General features: G+C 50.5%; 1 protein-coding gene across 2 annotated transcripts in view; it reads right to left on the minus strand.

Annotated features, from left to right (window-relative positions):
* Positions 1 to 24,111, minus strand: part of Shank2 (SH3 and multiple ankyrin repeat domains 2) — a 389,007-nt gene that overhangs the window by 329,631 nt on the left and 35,265 nt on the right. For both annotated transcript variants that reach the window (XM_032891331.1, XM_032891332.1), the window contains exons 5-7: positions 22,223 to 22,374; positions 20,936 to 21,103; positions 8,820 to 8,936 (exon numbers count right to left, since the gene is read on the minus strand). In XM_032891331.1, the coding sequence (XP_032747222.1) occupies positions 8,820 to 8,936; positions 20,936 to 21,103; positions 22,223 to 22,374 (437 nt within the window). The remainder of the gene's footprint in view (positions 1 to 8,819; positions 8,937 to 20,935; positions 21,104 to 22,222; positions 22,375 to 24,111) is intronic.

The following is a 24,111-nucleotide window of genomic DNA, read 5'->3' on the forward strand; positions in this document are numbered from 1 at the left end:
CCTCAGATGCATTGACCACTAGGACCCTGGGAGCCGGGAGGTCCTCCTGCGGCCACCAGCACTGAAAAGGATGTGCTCATGCCATTGCTCCCCTAACAGGAGCTGGGAGGGTGTGTCAAGAGAAGTAGGATGATTAGGGCTACAAAGATGAGAGGCCATAGAAGGGCTGCCCTGGCCTGACCCAGGGGCTCCCCAGGCATCCTGAGCCCAAGCCTCAGCCAGCCTCAACTTGCCCCATCGTGGCCCTGTTATCTACAACCTAAATCTTTAGGGCAACGACACCAACCACAATACAGCTTGAGTGAAGGGAATGTTGGGGGGAGAGGAATGGAAAGAAAACAGAAAGAAGGAAAAGAAAGGCTTGCCAGCTCAGACAAGGAAGCAGGTGGGCCCTCCCTACTTGGGGATAGCACACAGCAGCCCGAAGGAATCTGACAGGAAGCCTGGCTCCAGGTTTCCGCAGGAATTGAACTTGCCTGGGGCTCTCTGCATCATACACTCTCAGCTCCAAAAGCAACTCAGAACCCTGTTTCCCAATCAGAACTTCAGCTTGAGAGCCCTGTGGGGGAAGCCTGGACAACCCTTTCCTGGCTCCTGCAACCCCTCAAGAGTACCTACACTGTCACTGACATTCCTATAAAAGGCTGGGAATAAACCCTCCCTTGGTATTGTCATCCCCCACCCATCCAGGGGGATGTGGGAAGGAGCCCAGAAAACCCTTCTACTCACCCCCAAGGGGGCTGTTTCCAGAACCCAACCCATCCTTGCGATGATGGCCAAGTGGCATAGGCAGAGTGCATTCTGACACAGCAGCTCTGGCCTGAGTGGAGACCTAACATTTCAGTTGGGCAGGTCAGTGGTCTGGCTAAGGGGCAACCCCTATGGACAAGGGGCCACCCCTAGGAAAGAAAGATCCTCCCTAGGAAGAAGGGAACACCCCAAGGAAGGAGAGACCACTCCTAAGAAGGAGGGACCACTCCTAAGAAGAAGGGATGACCCCTGGGAGGAGGAAAGCACTCCTAGTAAGGTGGGTTAATCTTAAACCATGCTAAAGAGATGGGAGGAATACTTATCCATTTAATGAGATACCGTTCTTTTCCTTCCCAGAATTCTCTGCCTAGCACGGTCCCTATGATCCTACATGAGATTCTGTTGAGTCTGCTTGCCTTTGAGAGTCAGACCTCAAAAAGACACAGCTTTTCCCTCTTCTTCCTTTCTGTCTCTTTCTTTTGGACGCTTGCCAGAGCCTAAGCACACTTTTTTTAAAAGCACACTAGGCTCTCTCACTCTTACTCTCTGTTCCCACCACAAAGCAGCTTGTGCTCCATGCATGGCTTTTTCTCTTCTCTCTTCCACTCTCCCTCAGGCAACTGCTGAGGTCCACAGCTTGCCTGTTCTGGGGATTTTCTTCGAAACTCTAATAAAAGCTTCCATTCTTTCATTAATGAAACTAAGAACCCCAAGAGGGGAGCCCTGACTTCTCTGATATCACAGGGTAACCCTGGCAGGATCCCCAAATTCTTGGTTAACAGTTCCAGCCAGTCAGTGACTTCAGAACTAAAGGGCCATGGGCTTTATGGCTTACTAACAGTTAGACTTCCACATACGTGTGTGCATATGTGTGTGTGCATACATGTACTCGTGTGCACACACTTGTGTGGGAACGTATTCTATACCTTGCTGCTCCACCCCACATGCCTGGCACAGCACCTTGCTGGGGTGACAAGAGATCCAAACCACGGAAAGAAGGGCGAGCACGTGGGAAAGCTGCTTGGATTGGGTAAGAAGAGCGGAAATGAAGGGTTGGGGGAGAAACAGGACAATCTGCAGCCTCAGGAGGGCGGGGAAGGCCCAAGACATTAGTGCAGAGCTTAGCCATTTCCCTTCACTCCCTTGGATGGCTCGAGACTTGGCTGGCAGGTCTCCATCCTTTTAAAATAAATCAATGAAGTATGAATACATAAGCAATTTGTATTCATCTTCTAAGGGCCATTTCCCTGCCAGTTTTTCTCTTGGTGCAAATTTTCAGAGTCACTTGAAAAAATATGTCGTTTCCCTGAGGGGAGTCATTCCGAGGCAGCCCTGCACTCAGCTATGGGTCGTGTGCCTCTGGCTCCGTGAGCTGTGGGCACCACTGTCCTGTCTACTTTGCAAGTGAAGGGACAGACTGAGAAATGGCAGTCATCCATGCCTGTGGACAGTGGACAAGCCGATGGCCACATCAGTCCCTGGGGACACAGTATCTAAGTGTAGGGTCATGGTCCCTATGAGCTTGGGATGGGTTGGAGTGGGGGGACAAGAAACACTCAGCTCAAGGTGGGCTGTTCTGAAGGTCCTTGTGTGGCCTTCAAAGGAGGACAGGGCATATCAGATGGAGATGAGGCAGGTGATCAGTAGACTGAGACCTGGTGTGACAAGAAGAGAAGCTGTTGTCACAAGTAGCGGGATTGCCACAGACACACGCAAAGACACTGCAAAAGTAGCCAGGTGTGAGGGAATCACGGGATGGCACTGTGGGGCAGGTCTCAGGATTTGCAGCAGGAGCCAATTTATAGTGGCAGGTGTGCTTGGATGGTGAATACTGTGGTCCTGGGAGGAGTATCAGAGGCCTTGGCAAGGAAGAAGTGATGGGACATGTGGGGACATACCTGGACATCTGAATCCCAGCCTCTAACTCCAGAGAAAAGGACACTAGTTACAGAGCAGGGAGGAGCATAGGGACCCAGTCAAGGATGCATGCACCATAGGCCACCAAGTGAAGACATCAGGTGAGCAGGCGTCACCAATGGGAGATATTGGGGGATACTGACAGAGGCAGTCTACATTCTAGAAGGCACCATAGCCGGTGGGCAAGCAAAGTTGGTGTCACTGACTGACAGAATCTGGGTACCAGAAGTATGAGGCATGGCCAAGAGACGCCAGGGAGAGTACAGTAGAACATGGACAGAGGCATGGTGAGGGATACTACATGGCCACGGCCTGTCTAGAAGAAATGATGGAGGTTTGATGGACTATGTCAGGGAGGAATATGGCTATCAAAGCAGCTTGCAAGGGCATGGGTAAGGTATGAGCTTGGCAGCATGTGCCACCAGGGAGTCTAGAAGTGGCATTTATCTATTAGCCCTGGCACACGGTGGAGAAGGACAAACCAGAGTTGCAATCCATGTATGTCCACTAGGGTCAGCACTACCGCGAGGACAAACCCAGGACTTCACATCCCAGCATAGCTACCTAGGAGGCATCATCACAGGAATGGCACAGTCATGAGTCATTAAACATCCAGACATTTCCAGGTTACGTTATCCTTGAACATTAGCCTGTAAAGGCAGCCGTGAGTCAAAGATGTACTCACTCGGGACCCTGGGGAAAGGCTGGTTGGTATGTGTAAGGCTGAGATAGACGCATCATCAGGATGAATCTGAACCTTTAATAGTGTGTTCCCCGGAAAGGCCAAGGTAGTTGGTTACCATCTACTCTACATGCTGCAGGTCACCAGGCTTTACCTGTACCCCCTGAGTTCTATCTAGACCCCAAAGACTGAGGGGAATGGAATACAAGTCTAAATTCACCACTTCTTAACCTGGTTCTGCTGACCAGTATAATGAAAATACCAGTCAATTTTATCCACAAGGCTCTCAGAGGAAACTGTATGAATGCCATCAATACCAGTTGTCAACTTGACACAATCTAGAGTCAGCTGAGAAGGCAGTCAAAGTTGAAAGACAGCCCAGATCAGATTGGTCTGTGGCAATGCCTGTGGGTGAGTGTCTTCATTGTTAATTAATATAGGAAGGAGCCCACTGTGGGCAGCATTATTCCCTAGGCAAGGTGGTTCTGGGATGTAAAAAAAGTAGATAAGCATAAGCCCGAGTGAGCCAGCAAGCAGCATTCCTCCATAGTTTCTGTTTCAAGTTTCTGTTCTGACTTCCCTCAATGATGAACTTACCTGGACGTGTAAGCCAAATAAACCCATTCCTACCCAAGTTGCTTTTGGTCAAAGTGCTTTATTACAATAACAGACAGAAGTACACTCTGAGAGACCCAGAGCCATGGTGCTTATGGGGATGATGGCCCTCAGATGGGCCCAGAGAAGTGGACACATACCCCATCAGAAACCAGCAAGCCACAGAGATAGACATTGAAAACACTCCTCTCCTGACACACAAGAGGCACATTACCAAAAGGTAATATACATGCTTGTGTGCTTATGTGTGTGTGTGCACATGTGTGTGTATGCATGTGTGTGTGCATGCATGTGTGCATATGTCTCTGTGTGTGCACTTGTGTGCATGCATAGGTGTATTTCTCATGCATGCGTGCATGTGTGTGTGCACACATGTGCATGTATGTGTGTATGTGCCTGTGTGTGCACATGTGTACATTCATATATGTATGTTTGTGTGTGCCTGTGTGTGTGCACATGTGTACATTCATGTGTGTGTGTGTGTGTGTGTGTGTGTGTGTGTGTGTGTTTATCTTCTAGACAAACCAGGCTGCTCTAGTAACCTTTGATATTTAAGCTTCCTCTGATCCCTCATTATCCTGGGTGGTGCTTTCTCCCTCTGGAGCTCTTGGGAAGCCAGCGTGAGGCGAGAGAGCCCAAAGATTAGAATCAATTTGCTGCTTACAATCAGAGCCCTAATTAGTTGATTGCATGAGAGGAAAGAGAATCTTCTGATCACAGTGTGTTTTATTAGAAGTGTCCTGATGAAATTGATAGAGCATGCATAGCATTCTACACACCTGGGGTTTCCAGATCTGAGAAGCGTCTCATTAAGGATGATCATTATCAGTAGTGTCACCTACCCTCACCGTCATCATCACCAAGTTTAATATCATCATCATTGCCATCACCATCAGCATCACCAAATTTAATATCAGCAGCAGCATCGGCATCACTAACTTTACCATCATCACTATCAACATCACTAACTTTACCATCATCAGCATCAGCACCACTAACTTTACCATCATCACTATCAACATCACTAACTTTACCATCATCAGCATCAGCACCACTAACTTTACCATCATCACTATCAACATCACTAACTTTACCATCATCAGCATCAGCACCACTAACTTTACCATCATCACTATCAACATCACTAACTTTACCATCATCAGCATCAGCACCACTAACTTTACCATCATCACTATCAACATCACTAACTTTACCATCATCAGCATCAGCACCACTAACTTTACCATCATCAGCATCAGCACCACATCATCATCACTATCAACATCACTAACTTTACCATCATCAGCATCAACACCACTAACTTTACCATCATCACTATCAACATCACTAACTTTACCATCATCAGCATCAACACCACTAACTTTACCATCATCAGCATCAGCATCAGCTTCACCATCATTATCAACTTCACTGTCACCATCACCACCTTCACCATAAATATCATCACAAACACCGCTATCATCATTCCTGTTAAATTCATCGTAATAGCATCTTCATCACTATAATCACCATCTCCTCAGTATCAACAGCTACAGCCTCACCAGCCTCACCACCGTAATCTCCATGAACATCATCTTCAACGCCATCACTATTTTCAACACCACCATTATAGCCTGGAGTTGCTGAGTCCTCACCCCATCCCAGGTAGATGTTTGGTTTCTACTTCAGGCTCCTTGCAACCCTGGACCCAAAGGACATTCAGGCTACCTAATTGCACACATAGGTCCCAGTTTATGCCCAGCAGAGCCCAGTGGACCAGGTCTCCTCATCACTATCCCATGTCCCTGAGGCCATGTCTCTCCTTACCTTGAATCTTGCCCTTCTGAATTCTGTCCCTCCCTGGGGCACATTCTCAGCATGTATGACATCCCTTCCTAGGTAATGTCCCTGGTATGGTCTCTGTCATCAACAACCAAGCGTGTGAAGCCACACATATCTCCTGTCTGTAGTCAAGGGGCCATGGGCACAGATGCCAGCAAGGTGGTGATGCACGGAGGATAGATTGAGGGCTATCCATGTGCAGTGCCAATGGCTGACTTATCCCTCACTCTTGAGACAGCTCTCATGAGCTCCAGGAAGCTATGTAAGACCTTCAGCTGCCGAAGCAGCTTCACTCACACAATTCACACCCAGCTATAGGCTGGGGAAGGGCTGAGGCAGACTGAAGACCCTCTACCATCCCGGGGAGGACAGATTCTGATAACTCACTGACATCCCAACTTGTCATGGTGTCAGGGGGCTGTGTGGTCAATAACTCCAGAGCCTCAGCCTAAACCAACGCAGTATCCCTTGGCTGAATCTGTCCCAGGCTGCAGAGAACAGGTATACCATCTGAAGGTGGACAGCAGTAGACTACCCTCATGACAGGGCAGCTTTGCAGAGTGGGCAGCCCTCTCCACCCATGCTCAGACTCATTGGCCTGTAGGACAGAAGTCACCCAACCCTGGGGAGGCGCAGATCTATAAGTGAGGTACGAGAAAAAGATGGTGTAGCCTTCTACTCCAAAGACGGCCAACAGCCTGCAGGCCAGATCACCCCCGACCCTCAACCCCTGACCCCCACAACTCACCCCATCCCTGATTATTGAGCAAATGTCTTTCTTGCAGCATGGCCACTTTCCATGACCTGTTACTTCCGACTGCTGTACTGTGGCTGCTCTGTACAAAGGGTCTAGGCAGTGACCAAAGCATAAAATGTTTACCAACAGGCCCTGGAAAGTCAGCTACCTCTATTCTAACTGACATTATAATGGGGAAAGGTTTTCCTGGGAGCCCTGGCCATCTGGGGACCCTCCTAGGATTAGAGACAGCTCTGGGGTATGTGGAGTAAACCCCAGCAGGACCAGTCTCCTATATAGCTGAGAACACAGGCTGCCTAATAAAATTCTGCAGCCTCCCTTTCAAAGACCATCATGCCCACAATTATTTTAAGTGACAGAAACTGTGATTTCCTATATTCTTTGTGATTAAAATAAGCTTGAAATATACTGAGTGGAATTAAGCCTTGTTTCCCCATCGCAGGCAATCGTTACAAAGCAGATGTTGGTGCAGATGTTTTCCTAGACCCAGCCAAGCCTCATGATGTGTTCTCTAAGGCAGCTGAGTATTCCCACACTTAACAAGGGTTCCCCCATCCGAGCTGCATGGTGGACCCAGGGGCAACTACCACTGTAAATATGCTCTGCGTGTAAGCCAGAAGCACTGGAAAACACTCCAGCTGAAATACCGACTCCATCAGCCTAATCATGAGAGTGGTCTGCAGAGCAAGACACTCACAAATTCTACAGTCAAGAGAACACTTGACGGGGTGTGGACCGTGTGAATGGGGTCTTGAAGGGTCTGTAGGAGTTTGCGAGGGTGAAAGATCCAGGAACATTACTGGCTACAAGTAGAGTGGACTTGGGACCAGCCATTAGGGCCTGGGAACAAACTGGGTTGTGAGCTAAGGTTTGAGTTGTCATCTAGGGTTACTGTCAGTGGTGCGATAGGATGATGGCTATGAGATTGGAAGAGAAGTCAGTGTTCACTGAGGCCACACCCCAGGGTATGCCCAGTAGAGCCTCACCACTGAGCTCCTTCCACCCTTCAAAAGGGAGAGTCTTTCCCCAGTGCCTCTACTGGGCTGCCTGGGGTCATGTCTGTGGATCATCAGCCCCCACCCGAGGTTTCATGAAGTGAGAAAAGAAAGAAAGCAGAGTTTTCAGCGGGGTTGTCCTATGTCAACCTGACCTTGAGCACCAAGGACATTAGTACCTTTCCTGCTTGCTGAAGCTGGCCCTGCAGTCCACCCACATCCTATGCTCAGCCCTCCCATGGGACACCAGTCTCTCATTTCTCCCTCCACATCCAGCTCAGGGTATTCATGGTCCAGGATCCAAGTCCCAGGCACCAAGGTGTCTCTCTCCTAGAGAGCAGGGACCATGTCTCGCAGCCTGTAGGGATTCCAGAACAGTGCTGTCCACCAGGGTCTGACATGGAAGTTTGCGGGAGGGGCATGGGACACCAGTGTGTCATTTACATTGAGTTCTGCTTAGGAGTTTGTTCTCATGGAGGCCAGAAGATAGCTGAGGCTAGACCCTCCATCTGCACATCTGGGCTCATGGCAACATGAAACCACAACAGCCAAAGTCAGAACAAGCCACATGTCCACCCATGGGAGAGCAGGTGAGCAACAGTGCCTATCCCTTAGTGGTGTGGAAACAAACTTCAGAAGGAAGAGTGTCTGGCACTCATTACCACAGGTTAGACCATGAGAACATGATGCTGAGTGGAAGAAGCTCAGCGTAGGTGGCCAATTCCTGTAAAATCTTAGTCTTCGGAGGTCCTTAAAGCAGAGAGCAGGATGGGGGACTAGGCATTCAGGGGTGGGGGGCAGTAGGGGGTTGGGAGTCTGTGTTTCCTGGTGACAGGTTCAGTTTGGGAAGATGAAAAGACCTGGAGGTGAATGGTGGGGATGGCCATACATCATTGTGAATGTGCTGTCAAAGAACTGCTTGCCTGCATGTTTATGAGAGTCACATTTTTATGCACATTTAACCACAAGTGAAAAGGAGAGTGGAGGGGTTACCCAGGCGCCAGGCTCCGGGACCATCACCCAAGGGAACAGGAGGTTCCAGCTCCTCCCGTGTCTTTCAGACAGTGAGCAACCTGGGTCATTGGCATTGCTCAGGGTTGACTGTAGATCTGGACTGTGACCAGGGGCTGCTCACAGCTTCACCAGCCTCGGGTTCTCAATAAGGCAGCAGGTGAGGGTCACAGAGATACCCAGGCCAGCCCCCTCCACCCAGTGCCTGGTGTGCCCCGGGGTTAGGGTGAGGGATGTGCATGCCACTGACCTGATTGTAGAGGGCGCAGATGTGCAGGGCTGTGTTCCCTGAGGCGTTCTGTGCGCTCATGTCTGCGCCATAGAAAAGCAGATGTTCCAGATGCTGGACATGGCCGTACCTGCAGGCCTGAAACAGAGACTGAGTGAGACCTTGGTGCCCGTGCTGGTCAGCCCTGAGACAGAGGCCCCAGTGCCCCCTGCTGGTCAGTCCTGAGACAGAGACCCCAGTGTCCCCTGCTGGTCAGTCCTGAGACAGAGACCCCAGTGTCCCCTCCTTGTCAGTCCTGAGACAGAGACCCCAGTGCCCCCTGCTGGTCAGCCCTGAGACAGAGACCCTAGTGTCCCCTGCTGGTCAGTCCTGAGACAGAGACCCCAGTGTCCCTTGCTGGCTAGGTCTGAGACACAGGACCACATGAAACTGCAGCACTCCCTGTTGCCTAGCCCTAGGATACAGAGGCTGAATGAGCACCCTCTACTGGCTGGGCCTAAGACACAGATGTTGAGCAAGACTTGGTACCTAAGGCTGCCCAGGCCACAGGCCTACACCCAGCATCCTACCACTCATTTAAAAGCACGACAGAGCTCTGGCAGACTTCACTCCACCTAGCTTTGTAGACTGAGGCCCACAGACATCACACACCAAGGACTTGGGAGGGTCCAAGATCCCAGTGGGGAGAGGGAACTCCTGACTAGTTGGGAACCTGTACTCTGCTCTTAGGCAAGGGGCTTGGGAGGGACCCTGGAGCTCTTTTCCACACAAATCCAGAAAGACACATTGTTCAAAAGACAAGTAGGTCTTTCCCTGAGTGGGTGCTGAGCTCTGGGACATACAGGTCGGGATTCTCAGTTCTGTATTCCTGGTCGCAGGCAGGAAGCTCTTCCATACAGGCATGGAGATGCTCAAAGCCCTATCCCTGTTTGCGCACGCTCGAGGAGGCCTGCACTTGTCCTTCCACATGCAAACACAGCTTCTCGCTGCATTTAAATGCAGTCCGACTTTCCACAGGAGGCAGGGCCTAGGGTAGGACAGCCCCACCATATGATCTGTTCCTTCCAAGTCCTCCTAGGGGTTGACATAGCGACTATATATCCCAGGTAGTTCGAAAGTCAAACACTCTTGGACTGGGTCCCAGACCATCCATTAGCCTGGCCCTCACCTTCAAGCTCATGGATGTCCTTGTCATTAAGTGAAAGCAGTGTCCCTCTCGCAGGTTTGCATGAGCCACAGAGGACAAGGACACCAAAGATCACATGACACTGGGCCCTAAAAATAGGTCCAGCACCCCATCTCAGTTCAAAGGGGACAAGGAGGTCCCTGCACAGGTGACTGGGCACCTCTGCCAGGCAGTGACCTCACAGGGGGAGGCAGGTCTGCCACACCAAGGACAAAGAAAGCTCTCGTGGATGATGACATTGGCCCTGGATCAACAGAGTGTGCCTCTGATCAGTGTAGAGAACACTTTACCTCAGCAGAGTCAATGAGAGTAAGAACCACTTTGCAAAGAGGGAGAAGTAGACTGCGGTTGTTAAAAGCATCCGGAAAAACATCCATTTATTGTGCCATGCCCCTTGTTGACTAGATGGCTCTGACAGGAGATTCTGCCTCCTACCTGCCTGCCCGGTGGCCCCACTTCACTTAAGCACCTGCTTCATTCCCGGGAGTGCCTGCCCAGCTCTTGTTGGTTCTGGTGGCCCAGGTGTACCTGATCCTGCAGAAGGGCAGGCTGGAGCTATGCAGGCATCACCATCACTGTAGGCAAGGGAGGAACCTTGGAGCCCAGCAGACTCAGGGAGCCAAGGCCAGAATGGCTCAGGACTTCTGGGAAAGAAACATTCCTTACAGCTGCTGGAGCTATCACACCAGGGGAGGGAAAGGGAGGGGAGGGGAAGGGAGGGAGGAGAAGGGAGAGGAGGGGAGGGAGGGGGGAGGAGAAGGGAAAGGAGGGGAGGGGAGGGGAGGAGAAGGGAGGGGGGAAAGGGAGGGGAAGGGAAGGGAAGAGAAGGGGAGGGGGGGGAGGGGGAAGGGGAAGGGGAAGGGGAAGGGAAAAGGGAAGGGGAAGGGAGGAGAAGGGAGGGAAAGGGAGGGGATGGGAAGGGAGGGGAGGGAAAAGGGGGTGCGAGAAGGTGAAGGGAGGGGAGGGAGAGGGAGGGGAGGGAGGAAAAGGGAAAGGAGAGATGGGAGGTGAAAACAGGGGAGGGGGGGGAGGGGAGGGGAGGGGAGGGGAGGAGGGGATGGGAAAGCCACAAGAACCAGAGGGAGAAACAGGGAGCCAGGGAGGCCTGGTGTAATCCCCTGGACCCTGCTGGGACTCCTCTGAGCTACTCCACCCCTGGGGCTTTTCAGAGACATTACAATAAGACCTAATCCCTCTGCTTGCTTCAACCAGTTCGAGATGGGAATTCTGCTCTTTTAAACTGAAGATACAATTTGGTTAATCAGCTCTTCTCAAAGGCTTTGCGGAGACAGCATTTTGTAGCAGCTTAATTTAATTGCTCTCTAGTCAGTTAAGAGGACTCGGTTACTACGGGCTCACACAGGCTCACCGAGCAATTAATCCAGACTCGTTACCCCCTCCCCCATGTAATTTGAATTCAGGAGGTTTGAAGTTGCATTCCCAGGAGCCTGTCACCATTTTCTCAGAGAGGGTCAAAATTCGATGGACACTGAGAGAGGAAACGGCCAGTATCTGTAGGAAGTCAGGGGCAAGGGTCCCAAGGGCCCCCTTGGTGTGTTCCTCCCATCTGCATGCTTACTGTTTAGAAACAAAAGAGACAAAGGAAAAATCAGAAAAGAAGAACAAAACAAAAACAGGTAACTATAACCACAGAATCTGCAGGCACTTAGATAAAAAGCCTCCTTTAGCCTCTCCCCTTCTTAATCCCTGGTTGCTCAGGCAGAGCCGGCTAGTGGAGATGCAGGAATGTGGGTAAGGGAGAGCCCAGGGATCAGACACAGGAGGGCTGAGCGGCATCCGCAGCCAGGGCTTAGCAAACAGGTGCTCAGGTGAGGAACTCAGGCTGGTTTCTTGAAGCTGAAGAGACTGGCTAAAATTCAGTTTAAAGAAAAGTCAGGGTCTTGTGGTGCTGGCTTGGTATGGGGATTAATTAGTTAATTTTATGTGCACCAGTGTTTTCCTGTATGTCTGTGCACTACATTTATGCAGTACCTGAGGAGGCCAGCAGAGGGCATCTGATCTCCTGGAACAATGAAGAACCAGCCTACCTCCATTTTAGATTTAAAAGTCATCTTAAAGACAAACTAGGTTTGTTCCTGTTTATGATTAAACCTCTGTTTCTCAAGGATTAGGCTATGCCTTGCCTGTAACCTTAACTACAAATGGTTCTATACTGCCTAGTCCAGGAAACAGCAACCCTGTCTTTGTTTCAAAAAGTTAATAACCATCTTGCAACACTCTCTTTGTTTTCAGATGGTTGTTACGGCTACCCGTTGTTGAGACCACTTTGCAACCATGCCTTCCTGTCAGGAGATGTTAGGTGTTATGCTTATCTTCTACCTGCAACCCCGCCTAATTTTCTCACCAAATTCCCCATTTGGAAACCCTCTATTCCTGAGCTATAAAAGCCTTGTCTTCCTCATATCCAGCGCTGAAATCCTGCCTTAGGAGGGGGCAGCCCATGTACACAAACTTTTAAAAAGCTTGCTTTAATTAATTTGGCCATGAGTCAGTGGTCTTTTTCCTTCCATCTCAGAGATTAACAACTGGAGTTATGGATATTTGTGAGGTACCTTGTGGGTGTTGGCAAGTGAACCCAGGTCCTGTGGAAGAGCAGCCAGTGCTCTTGGCTACTGAGCCATCTCTCCAGCCCCTGGTATGAAGTATTAGCATGAACACAATTCTCTTTTGATTGATAGATTGGAGCTAGACTCTCACTACATAACACCCGATGACCTGGAACTCATTATGTAGAGCAGGCTGGTCTTAACCTGTGTTGTTATGTTATGTTATACTATGTTGAGACAATGTGGTGGTTTGAATGAGAATGCTCCCCATAGGTTGTTTGTTTGAATGCTTGGCCTCCAGTTGGTGGAAGCATTTAGGAAGGATTAGGAGGTGTGGTCTTGTTGGCGGAGGTGTGTCACTGAAGGCAGGCTTTGAGTTTTCAAAAGACTTGTGACATTCTTGGTGCCTGTCTCTGTCTGTGTCTCTCTGTCTCTGCCTCACTCTGTCTCTTTGTCTGTCTCTGTCTCTCTTGTGCCTTTGCTCTGCCATCCTGGACTCTAACCCTCTGAAACTGTAAGCCTGATTAAATGCCTTCTTTCATAAGTTGCCGTGGTCACGGTGTTTTGTCAGAGCAATAGAAAAGTAAATAGGACAGACAAGGCCTTACTCTGTAGCTCTGTAGCCCAGAGGGACTTAGAACTCAAAGTCAAACCCCTTGGCCACAATCTCTTAAATGTTTGGATCACAGGTGTAAGTCTCCATACTTGCTGTAACTTATCAATTTTTGGTAAGCCATTTAAACATCATAGATTAGATTATGATATCCTTGGGGGGGGAGGGGGAGAGAGAGAGAGAGAGAGAGAGAGAGAGAGAGAGAGAGAGAGAGAGAGAGAGAGAACACATGCATCCATCTCTAACTTTGGCTGAGGAAGACATGTTATCAGCAGTAGCCCAGAAACCATGAGCATACCCCAAACCATGCTACACTAGAAAGAGGCAAGTCTTGAAGAAATGGTCATTCTATGGCTGAGGCAGGAAAAGGAGAGGAAGAGCCTGTGTTATATGGCAATTTCCTGAATTGAAACATTCCATATCAGAAGTGAAACTCCTTAAGACCCAGAATGTTCTAAAGGGAGGTTCATTCAGAGGCAGGAAATAGACAATTCATAATTCTCAGGATGTACCTGAAACTGAACAGATACACAGGCCCCTGCCTCTCTAAAGTCATATAAAGCTAAGATCCTCTTAGACCAGAATAGCTGCCTAGAAGCAACTCTCTGACCTATCAAGCTACTTGCAAGCTATGCAGGGAGCTCCAGGGTTTCAGCTATCATGAGGCAACTCAGCATGTGGGTGGGCTTAGTGTCATCCCTACTCCTGTAACTACCCCCCATACCCCTATAAAGAATGTTAACAAACTTACTGGCTCACTAAGTTGGACTCCAGTGTTATCCTTACTTTGGTCAGTTATTGGCTTCTATTCTCAGGGGTAAATATATGTTTGTGACATATGTCCCCAGGAAAAGTATCACACAACAGCCTGCGTTAACTCTGTGTCAGAAAAGAAGGACTGGAACATGCCTGTGACGGTTCATATTGATTTATGGGCATTTACTATCACCATGGAAACACCCCTTGGGCATGCTTGTGAGGGAGTATCTACGTTAAATTCATTGAGGTGTAAATGTGGATGGCACCATCCCATGGGATAGGGTCCTGAATTGAATAAAAAGAAGAAAGAGATCTGAGCACAGGTACTCGTCTCTCTCTGTCACAGTGGCTGCAATGTGACCAGCTGCCTTGCCCAGCTGCCACCATGCCTTCCCCGCCATGACACCATGAGTGCCTGCCCTCAAAGTGCGAGCCAAGTAAAGCTTTCTTTCCTTAAACTGATGCTGCCCAGCGTTTTGTCAAGCAATAAGAGAAACAACAAACAATGCTCAGACCCACCCCAAAGGGGCACTCACGGATCCAGACAGATGCTCGCACCAGGTGTTATCCAATAATATCTGCCAGAAAGGAGAAGCCCACGAGTCTGCCTTGCTATAGACAGATAAACACAAGTACCTTTTCTCTCTGATGGGTACCCAGCTAGAGGCAAAATGGAGGAGAATCTCCACTGAGCAAAGGCAAAAATCAATACAAACAAAAAATATCAATGCCGTGGCTGCAGGTGAAGCCGTGCGTGGACTGGCAGTCTCGGGGATCGCTGGTTCATTGCAACAGGGCAGAGGTAGCATTCACGGGGATGCCACTAGTCATGTCAAGTGGTCACCACAGGCCACCTGCCAGGACACAATGCCAAGAGCACAGTGGCAGCAGCCTGGAGACAAACGCAAACCTGTGTGTCCTCAGGACGTGGTAGAGGAGCACAGGCAGGAAGGCAATCTAGAAAACAAACGTCCCGGAGTCTGAGGGAAACCCTGGGAAGGCAGAGGGACCCGATGATGCAGCAGGCTTGCCCACAAAAGGGGTCCGGGGCAGACTGGGGATGTACGCTCTGACATTGCTGGGACTGGTGGCAAAGGTGAATGTACTCTGGAGTGAAGCCCACCAGGAGGCATCTGCTTTGCTGTATGATGCCTGACGCTTGCCAACTCCCTGTAGTTCTAAAACAGAGAACCTGAATGTTACCAAAGGGTAGAAGCCATGTTCCCTGCAGAGCCCACTGGACGAAGTTTCCAAGAGGGATGGAGGTCAGGGAGCAAACCAAATTCAGGACATGACACTGACTCAGACCCTGTGTTCCCACGTCCCTGCTTTCAAAAAAAAATCTTGGGGTTACCCAAATCTACTGTCTCAGATACCCCTGGGGAGGAGCAGGTGTGAGCATTTAGAATAAAGTGACCTCAGAGTGCTAGGGTCACCCCAGCTGTGCCCAGCAGCCCACTTGTCAAACAGCAAATTTGGTATGAATAAGGAAACAGAACACCTTCCTCTGAGAACTGCACTGCCACCTGCTGGATGCTTGTGGTAAATCTCCAGACTCAAACTGCAGAAGGAGCTGGAAATGTCCTGGACACCAGCCGAGTCCTAACCAGGGCATTACAATGTCACTCTTTGGTCTGAAAGGAAGGTGTTGAGGAAGAATGAATCTCTGGGATGAGCAAAAGTAGGCTAGCCAATGGGGCTTGATGTCTCAGCAATTAAGAGCACTGATTGTTCTTCCAGAGGACCTGGGTTCGATTCCCAGCACCTACCATCTGTAACTCCAGTTTCAGGGAACCTAACACTAACACCCTTTTCAGCCTCCACAGGCACTACATGCACATGACACACATACATATGTACAGATTATCCACACACATAAAATATAATAAATAAATCTATTTTTGCAAAGGCCAGGTGGTAATGGTGTACACCTTTGATCCCAGCACTTGGGAGACAGAAACAGGTGGGTCTGTGTGAGTGGTCTACAGAGTGAGTTCTGGGACTGCCAGGGCTACACAGAGAAACCTGTCCTAAAAAACAAAAACAAAAACAAACAAACACGTTTGCCAAGACCCAGACACACAGAAGACAGCCATGTGCAGTCACAGCATAGGGCAGGGGAGGATGAAGAGTATGTGGAGAGTCACATGTATGGTGAGAACACAAACTGAGCTCCAGTGCACAGGCACTGTAGAAGGCTACACGGATACTTGTACATTCAGCACACAGGCACTGTAGAAGGCTACACGGATACTCGTACATTCAGCTGTTTCAAGAGCTCTGGAATTCCTGAGGAGACACAGCCCTTGCCCAGGCCACCTAGTTCCATCCCAGTCTGCCTACACTGGACAAAAATGACTCCATGGTGGTACGAGGAGATGGCCCCATACTGATGATGTGGACTCTGAGTATGGGAGGAAGTGGGGTCCGTGAGAGCCATTATGACCTAGCCACTTAGCCAGGTGGCTCTCTTCTCCCTGAGAAGCTTGTCTGCGTTGGATTCAACCCACTGCAGGCTGCACCACAGCTGTATGTGTGTTGCGGTGGGGGCTGGGGTGGGGGAGAGTGAGAAAACAGAACTGAAAACTCCTAAGTCCCACCTGATATCTTTGAGTGGTGGGAATGTATTCTGTTTCTTTAAGGAGGGGTGTGTGTGTGTGTGTGTGTGTGTGTGTGTGTGTGTGTGTGTGTGTGTGTACTTTCCCAAGTGTTCATGCTGGACATGTTATTTTGGGAACAAGGAAGAGAACTATTAGCATCTAAACAATAAGCTTTAACGATATGGTCAGGGGCTGGAGAGGTGGCTGAACAGTTAAGAATGCCCCCCCCCCATTCTTCCAAAGGACCTGGGTTCAATTCCCAGCCATGGCCGCTCGCAACTATCTGTAACTCCAATTCCAGAGAATCCAACGCCCTCTTCTGGCCTTCAAGGGCACTGCATGCATATTGCACATTCGCATGCATGCATAACACTTATCCACATAAAATAAAAGTTAATCAAAGCAAAGTTTGAAGAAAGCCCTCTGCTCTCCCAAAGGCCTAGGCTCAGCTCCTGGCACCCATGCTGGGTGGCTCGCAACTGCCTGTAACTCCAGCCTCAGAGGATCTGACGCCCTCTTCTGGTTTCCATGGGTGCCTGAACCCAGAAGCTCATGCCCACACACGCATAAATAAAAAAACAAATGTTTATTAAAAGATATGGGTTTGCAGATGTGAATCCAAACAAGAGCTGTAGATAGATCAGGCAGGGGCACCTGCCCATGCTCACCTCAGCAGAAATGTCCTGTGCTATAAACCTGGCTTCGGAACAGATAGCCAAGAGACAGCTCCGAGGACCCTAGAGAGCTGGTCAGGCACGTGCCATGACTGCTACCAGGAGGTGGCTCCAGGGGTCAGCAGGAGAAAGCAGACATCCCCACAGCAGGATGCTACACCAGACACGGGTGCTACCCACAAAGGAACTAACTCTAAACCCTGGGCCCAGAAACCTGGGGCCCTGGGGCTGTTCCACTAGTCTAGGTGGACCCTACAAAACCCACCCACCCCATGCCATTTCTTCCTCCACGAGCACAGTTGTATTAAGCCTGGTTTCTGCTTGGGAGGTCTGCAGGTAAGATGAAGGAGAAGGCAATGAGATAAGACAAGGCAGGGATCAATTTAGTTCAGCCAACTGCTCGCTCTGTGACCTTAGCCAACTTACTAACCCTCTCTGGGCCTGATAATTTGCCTGTTAACAAGACCGGGAACCACTCTGTTGGGGTTATTTTGAGGGTCTATAAAGGGGGCGAGTAGAGCAGTGTTTATCTGGGTAACTGTGAGCTGTGGCTAGGATAACTCAGGAGGTATTGGCTGTGTCCCCTGCTCTGCCAGGTCTGTGCAGGGTCACCCTGTTTAGTAGGCACAGCAACCTGCAGCTAAGAGACAAAAAACAAACAAACAAACAAACAAACAAACAAAAAAGAGGGTCCCAGGCTAGACCGAAACCGACCACTAGAGGGCAGTCCAAACCCTTCAAGAAAAGGTAAGATTCAGGATTCAAGAGTCAACAGCATTGTCTTACAAGGTCTCCAGAGAACCATGGCTGAGGGACTGACAGGTCTGGGTGGCACTGAAGTGGTAAAGTTCTCAATCCAGACCCAGGATGGAACCTGGTATCTGTGCGGCCCAGGAACCAGAGACAGCCAGGGTCCCCCAGCCAAGGGTTGTCCAAGGTAAGGAAGGACCAGAGTCACATGGTTTAGATGAAAAGGGCCAGACTTGTAAGTGTGGTGTCATTGGATTGTGAAGAGGGGCTGCCCTGGTGACGGGAGGTAAAAGAAGGCTGGAGGTGAGGCAGGCAGGCAGACAGACAGACAGACAGACAGACACAGGTGAAAAGCTGTAAATATGCAGAGCAGAGAAGCCACAGTCACCCATCTTCTGCTCCAGGACACCAATGCCTGCTGTCACTGTATGAGCCCAGGAACTACTATCACATGGGGACACAGAATACACATATCTGCTTCCTACATGTCCACACACGTGTGTGCACACGTGCTTCTGATCTTTTAAACATCTGTCTCCTGTCTAGCTTCCCTCATGTGTTAGAGTCTCTGTCCACCACTGCGTCCTGGTGTCAGAACACTGAGTGGGTGGCAGGTGTCACTGACGGTCAGTCAGTAACACCTGTGGTTGTGTGAACAACAGGTGGGCAGATGCCTGAAGTGTTGTGGAGTCCCGGGCCAGTGCTGGGGAGATGGGGGTTGAGGGACCAGGAGTCCCATGAGGCCTCTGCAGATACAAACAAGTAGGTACCAGGCATGAGTGAGAGCTACACCAAGAAGACAGCTGAACAAGCCACTCTCAACCCTGCTACACTGAGGGAGGGCTCGAGAGCCAAGGCTGAGCACTCCTGAGGGCTGGCCGTCACCTTGGCCCAGGGAGGGAGGGGAAGCAGCAGAGATTGAGAGGAAAAAGGGAAGCAGCTAGGCAAGATGCTACCCCAGTTCTCAGGGTTGTAAAAGTTAGGGTTCTCCAAAGAGGCAGAACAGCTAGGGTGCAAACATACACACCGCCGGGTCTCTGTATCTGTGAATCTGTCACCTGTGGAGTCTACAGTCACGGGTAGAAGAAATACTTGGGGAAGTTTTGCAGCTGAGCTAAACACACGCAGGCTTCTTTTTCTTCTCGTCCTTAAACATGGAGTGCCATTGTTCTCAGAGAACTCACATCACTCAGGTTACTGTATATCATGCCTATAATCCTAGCCCTGGGAGGCTGAGGCAGGCAGATTCTCTAAAGTTCAAAGCTAGCTTATTCTATGAAGTGGTTCCAGGATACCCCAGGCCACAGACTGAGGTCCTGTCTCAAAAAAAAAAAAAAAAAAAAATCAAGATGGCGGAACAGACCTGGGTAGATCTGTCTGTAAATGCCACACAATATTGTAGAAGGGATTGGAGCATCTCGAATCTTGGTATCACTAGAAAGTCCTGGAGTGGAACCTTCGAGGGTCCTGAGAGATGACAGTACTTTGAAATGTATATGGGAGGCAGAGAGAGAGAGAGAGAGAGAGAGAGAGAGAGAGAGAGAGAGAGAGAGAGAGAGAGAGAGAGAGAGAGGAAATCATAATGTTTTAAAGAGTTGTTTTCCACCATGGTGGGGCAGTCAGAGTGATGTCCACAGGGAGGCTGGAAGCCTGGTGAGTGTCTGGTGCTGTAGCAGGAGCCTGAAGGCATCTGGGACACAGCTGGGTTTTTCTAGATGCCTCTGGCTTCCCCAAAAGAGCCTCTGCTGATTGGACAGGCCCCGCCTTGTGTGGGGAGTCTACTGGCTTCTTAAACAACCGTTCCATCTTAAAGTACACCGTCAGAGCAGCAGTCTGTCACCTAAAGTTGGGCACCGTGGGGAGAAAGTCCTTCACAAAGTAAGCATGGGAACGGCAGCCCGTCTCACATCAGCTACATGGACAAGACAGTCATTGTGCTTGCTGCTCGGAAGTCCCCGCCCGGTGTGCACTTGGGGTTCTTCCAGCAGGTGTCAAAGAGTATCACTCCCCCGGTGCAGGCTTGGGGACTTCTCCAAGCTGTGGGGCCCACCCGTAAGTGCCAGGCCAGGGGAGGGAGGGACAGTCTGCAGCCCTGGGCTCTGGACCACACTGGGTGGATGGTCATACAACTCCTCTGTCCAGGAGAGGCAGGTGTGGAAGGAAGGGCGCACAGGCTTTAAGAGATTGATGCAGACACTAAGAACCATGATGCACAACCATCATACCAAGGCCAACGAGAGACTCCCTGCTCTCTTCCCTGACCTCCCTAACTCCCTATCTGCCCACCCACCCAGACCCCTTCTCCACCCTTGACTTCCAGGCTATAATCTCCAGCTTTGGAGGACTCAACATTCCTTCCACTAGCCCTCTGAGCCCAGCTGTGCTGGCTTAGCTCCACCCAGCCAGCCCCAGAAATACCGGCCCTTCCGGTCTCAACATCGAGAGCTGGCAATGGCTCCCATAGCTGCTTGGCTTGGGTACAAGCTTAGCCTGACCTTGGACCCTCCCTTCCTACACCTGGTTCATGAGAGACAGCCTTTCTAGAACCGTCAGGCAGATTCTGTTTCTTGCCAGGGTCATAGGCATCACACCTCCTGGCCCTATGGTTACAAGGTGATGCATCTCCTAGTCTCATGATAAGAAGGTAATACCTAAAAACCTCATGCCTTGTGCAAAAATATCAGGCCTCATCCTGGGTCCTGGTACCTCCTTTGCCATGTTCCTAGAATGTTGGGGCCCGGAGAGCATGATCAGGGATGCACACCTTCACCGCCATCCCCACTCTAAGTAACGGTTGCTGTAGCTACACAGCAGTCTCACGTGGCCACCTAGTTTCTCCTGCAAAGTGGGAAATGGCCCTAAATGTGTCAGCCTGTACATGCTGGGGATCCGTGTAAACTTTCAGGGCCTGGCACTCAGTGGCTGTGAGCTGGGTCTGGCATTGCAGGGCGGGGATCTCAGCAGCGGGCATGACGAGCAGAGCCATACCTGGTGGATCTCGTGCCAGCCATTTTCATCCTTGCAGCACACGGAGGCATGCTCGTGGAGAAGGAGCTCGCAGCAGTAAGGGTCGCCCCCCACAATGGCCGTGTGATACAGCGGTGTGAGCCCGTAGCTGTCTTTGTAATCCGGGGAGGCGCCAAGCTCCAGGAGGGTCTAGGGGAAGAATTTAAAGTCGTCACTGGTTTCTTACACGGAATGAGTTGAAGACACACATGGACTGCTTTCCCACAGGCTAAGGTGAGTCACGCCTGGACACCTGACGTTTTCCTCTGACATGCACAAAACTGGAGAGTCCTAACTGCCGACGGAAGTGACGGGAATGCAGGAACAGCACTTGCACCCAGATGAGACACAGTTGGCAGCTGTGGCTCCTTGTCAGGGTCCTGCTGGCACCTAGAATCCTGCATCCCAGAAGACCGCTGTAGAGAGCCACCAGGGTAGCATCTGGTAGGACGATCCATAGCATTTGAACTAACACACAGGGCAGTGAGGCAGGGGTAGTGAGCCACTGGGTAGGGTCAGGAACATGTAGGATCTCCAGAAGCCTGTAGGAAGGTAAAGCTGAGGTGAGGTAGGGATGGCAGGAAAACCTCCATCTTGGATCAAGCTGCAGCCAGGAGACCTGGCCTCCTCATCGGGCGCCACCTTCTCTCTGGACAATGCAGCATATGCTGCCAGACAGGAGCAAGGAGCAAAGATGTGGGAGAAAGGAAGATGGAAAATGAGGAAAGGAAGAGACTGAAAGTTGCCTAGCAGTGGGAAAAGATGATCATGGGAGGACGTCACGGGGAGGAGGGTGTGGGAAGATGGCTGTGGGGGAGACAGGTGTTGGGGGGAAAAGGGACCTAGAAGGCAGGCATAGGAAAAGGGGGTTGGAAGATGGGTGTACCATATGCCACATGGGAGTACAGGAGAAGACAGATGTGGGTACAGCTGTCTGGCTCCCAGAGATGCAACACAGCGGGCAATGAGGCTGTCAGGGCTTCTACTGGACTAGAGGCCTCCTCTGAGGGACAACGGCAGGCTTTTCACCAGCTCGTGCATTGGAAACATGAGCTCTTCTGTGGATGAGAGGGATCAAGGTAGCCTAAGGTGGTTAGTTCTAGAAGCAGCTATAGCACAGAGCGGGTGGGAGAGCTTGATGTTCAGCTGCCCTTCCAAGCTCCAGTGGGGACAGGATTCATGGTTCCCTGAAGAGAAAGCCATTGTGAGGACAGCTCAAGAACCAGATAAAGGACCCTGCTGGCCACATGAGGCAGACCTGGGACATACCTTCAGGGCAACCTGGTTCCTCATCCGGGCAGCCTTGTGAAGGGCAGTCATCCCATCCCTGGAGCGGAAGTCCAAATGTGCACCCCCATTTCTGAGAGCTTTGATGACCTCCATGGAGCCATCGAGCTGGGCAGCCAGGGTCAGGGGCGTCTCTGAGGGGACAAACAAAGAGGCATTGGAACAAGTACGCTAAGAGTGCTGCCAAGCCTCACTGTGCGCTCTTCCCCATTAGAGTGCGTGAAGTTGGGCCTACTGCGTGAAGTTGGGCCTACAGTTCCGGTTCCCATTCCTCACACTGTCAGGTGACTCAGACAACTTCATGAAAATGACAGAGTCACAAGGGGTCACACAAGCAAATCAAAACAGCAGCAGCAGGGGTTCCATTGTGTGGGCCTTGGTGCTATGAGTCCTGGAGAGTCCCAGCACACTCACTGAGGACAGAAGCCTGGGCGCCATCTTGACACGTCCCTCATAGGAACAACTGTGGAGAACTCTAACTGGATGCTGGAAAGGCTAGCACCCTCTCTCTTTCCATTTCATAACGCACCCACGCAGACCCTTTGTGGCTGTCAGAAACTAGGCTGCAGGATTCCCACAGAGATAAGAACTGGGGTCCTCTAGGTGCCACAATCAGGTGACCACAGAGCACCAGGACAACCTACAAGTTTCTGTGACCCAGAGTGACAACACTCTACAGGAATCTTCCTAATCTTCCTAAGGCTGTGACCCTTTGATACAGTTCCTCATGTTGTGGTGACCCCCGACCAGAAAATTATGTTGTTGCTACCTCATAACTGTAATTTTGCTACTGTTATGTATTGTAAAGATCTTACATGCAGGATATCTGATATGCGGCTCCTCCGAAAGTGTCTTTCAACCCCTAAAGGAGTTGCGACCCACAGGTTGAGAGCTGTTGGTTTTGAGTCTCCATCTCAAGGCAGGGGAAGAAGCTCAGTGGGTAGGGCGCCTGTCGGATCCCCAGCAAAAGCTGAGTGCTAGTGTGTGTGTCTGTCACCCCAGCAGAGACAAGTGGATCCCCAGGGCTCACTGGCCATGTCCAGTCAAAACAGTGAGCCTCAGGTTACCTGAGAGCTGGCCCCACACAGGTGTTTGCAAGAGCGTCTTGAAAATAGCCCTCATTTTTCACATGCTGAAAACTCCTTGGTTTCAAAACCACTTTAGAATTTTAGCGAGTACACCTGAGCAGAGGCTGGTACCCAAACTTGGGTCACTTAACCTTAAAGTTATACACACCGACACCCTAGAGATATCCTGGGAATGTCGTAGCTGGGAAGTAACCAGATGTGCTCCAAGAGGCACCAGGAGGACAGGAAAGAGGCAGGACCCAGCAGGCCAGCTGAAACACTCCAGGCAGGCTACAGGGATACAGCACCCCAGGGAGGACAAGGTGGGAGTGTAAGGGACTCAGAGCAGCAGCTGGAGGGTATGTGTGTGTGTGTGTGTGTGTGTGTGTGTGTGTGTGTGTGTGTGTGTGTGTGTGTGTTCCATGTACAAGACAAGGGGTCCCAGAAATCAAGCATCTGAAGGGGCGCTATCTCCCGTGTCAGGCAACAACTATGGCAGTGAAAACCAGTTTTCCTCTAACAGACTGGGTGACCTCTAGCACAGTTCTTCAAACACTGATTTAGGAGGCTAAGGGGTCCCAGGATGGAAAATTTAACACAGGGAGGAATAATGAGTGTATCACAGATGTGGGGACTGGAGACGGGGAACACAGGCTGACCTGAGCCACCCCAAGTGTGAAAGGCAAGATACAGAACAAATACACCATGGAGAACTGCTTTCCAGCTTGGGTTCAGAGCCCACAGTGTCAGCCAGCCACTCCGTTGTGAGCTGAACCAACCCCAACAACGGGAAACCCTCTCCTC

Source organism: Rattus rattus, chromosome 2 (genome assembly GCF_011064425.1).
Source record: "Rattus rattus isolate New Zealand chromosome 2, Rrattus_CSIRO_v1, whole genome shotgun sequence".
Classification (NCBI taxonomy): domain Eukaryota; kingdom Metazoa; phylum Chordata; class Mammalia; order Rodentia; family Muridae; genus Rattus; species Rattus rattus.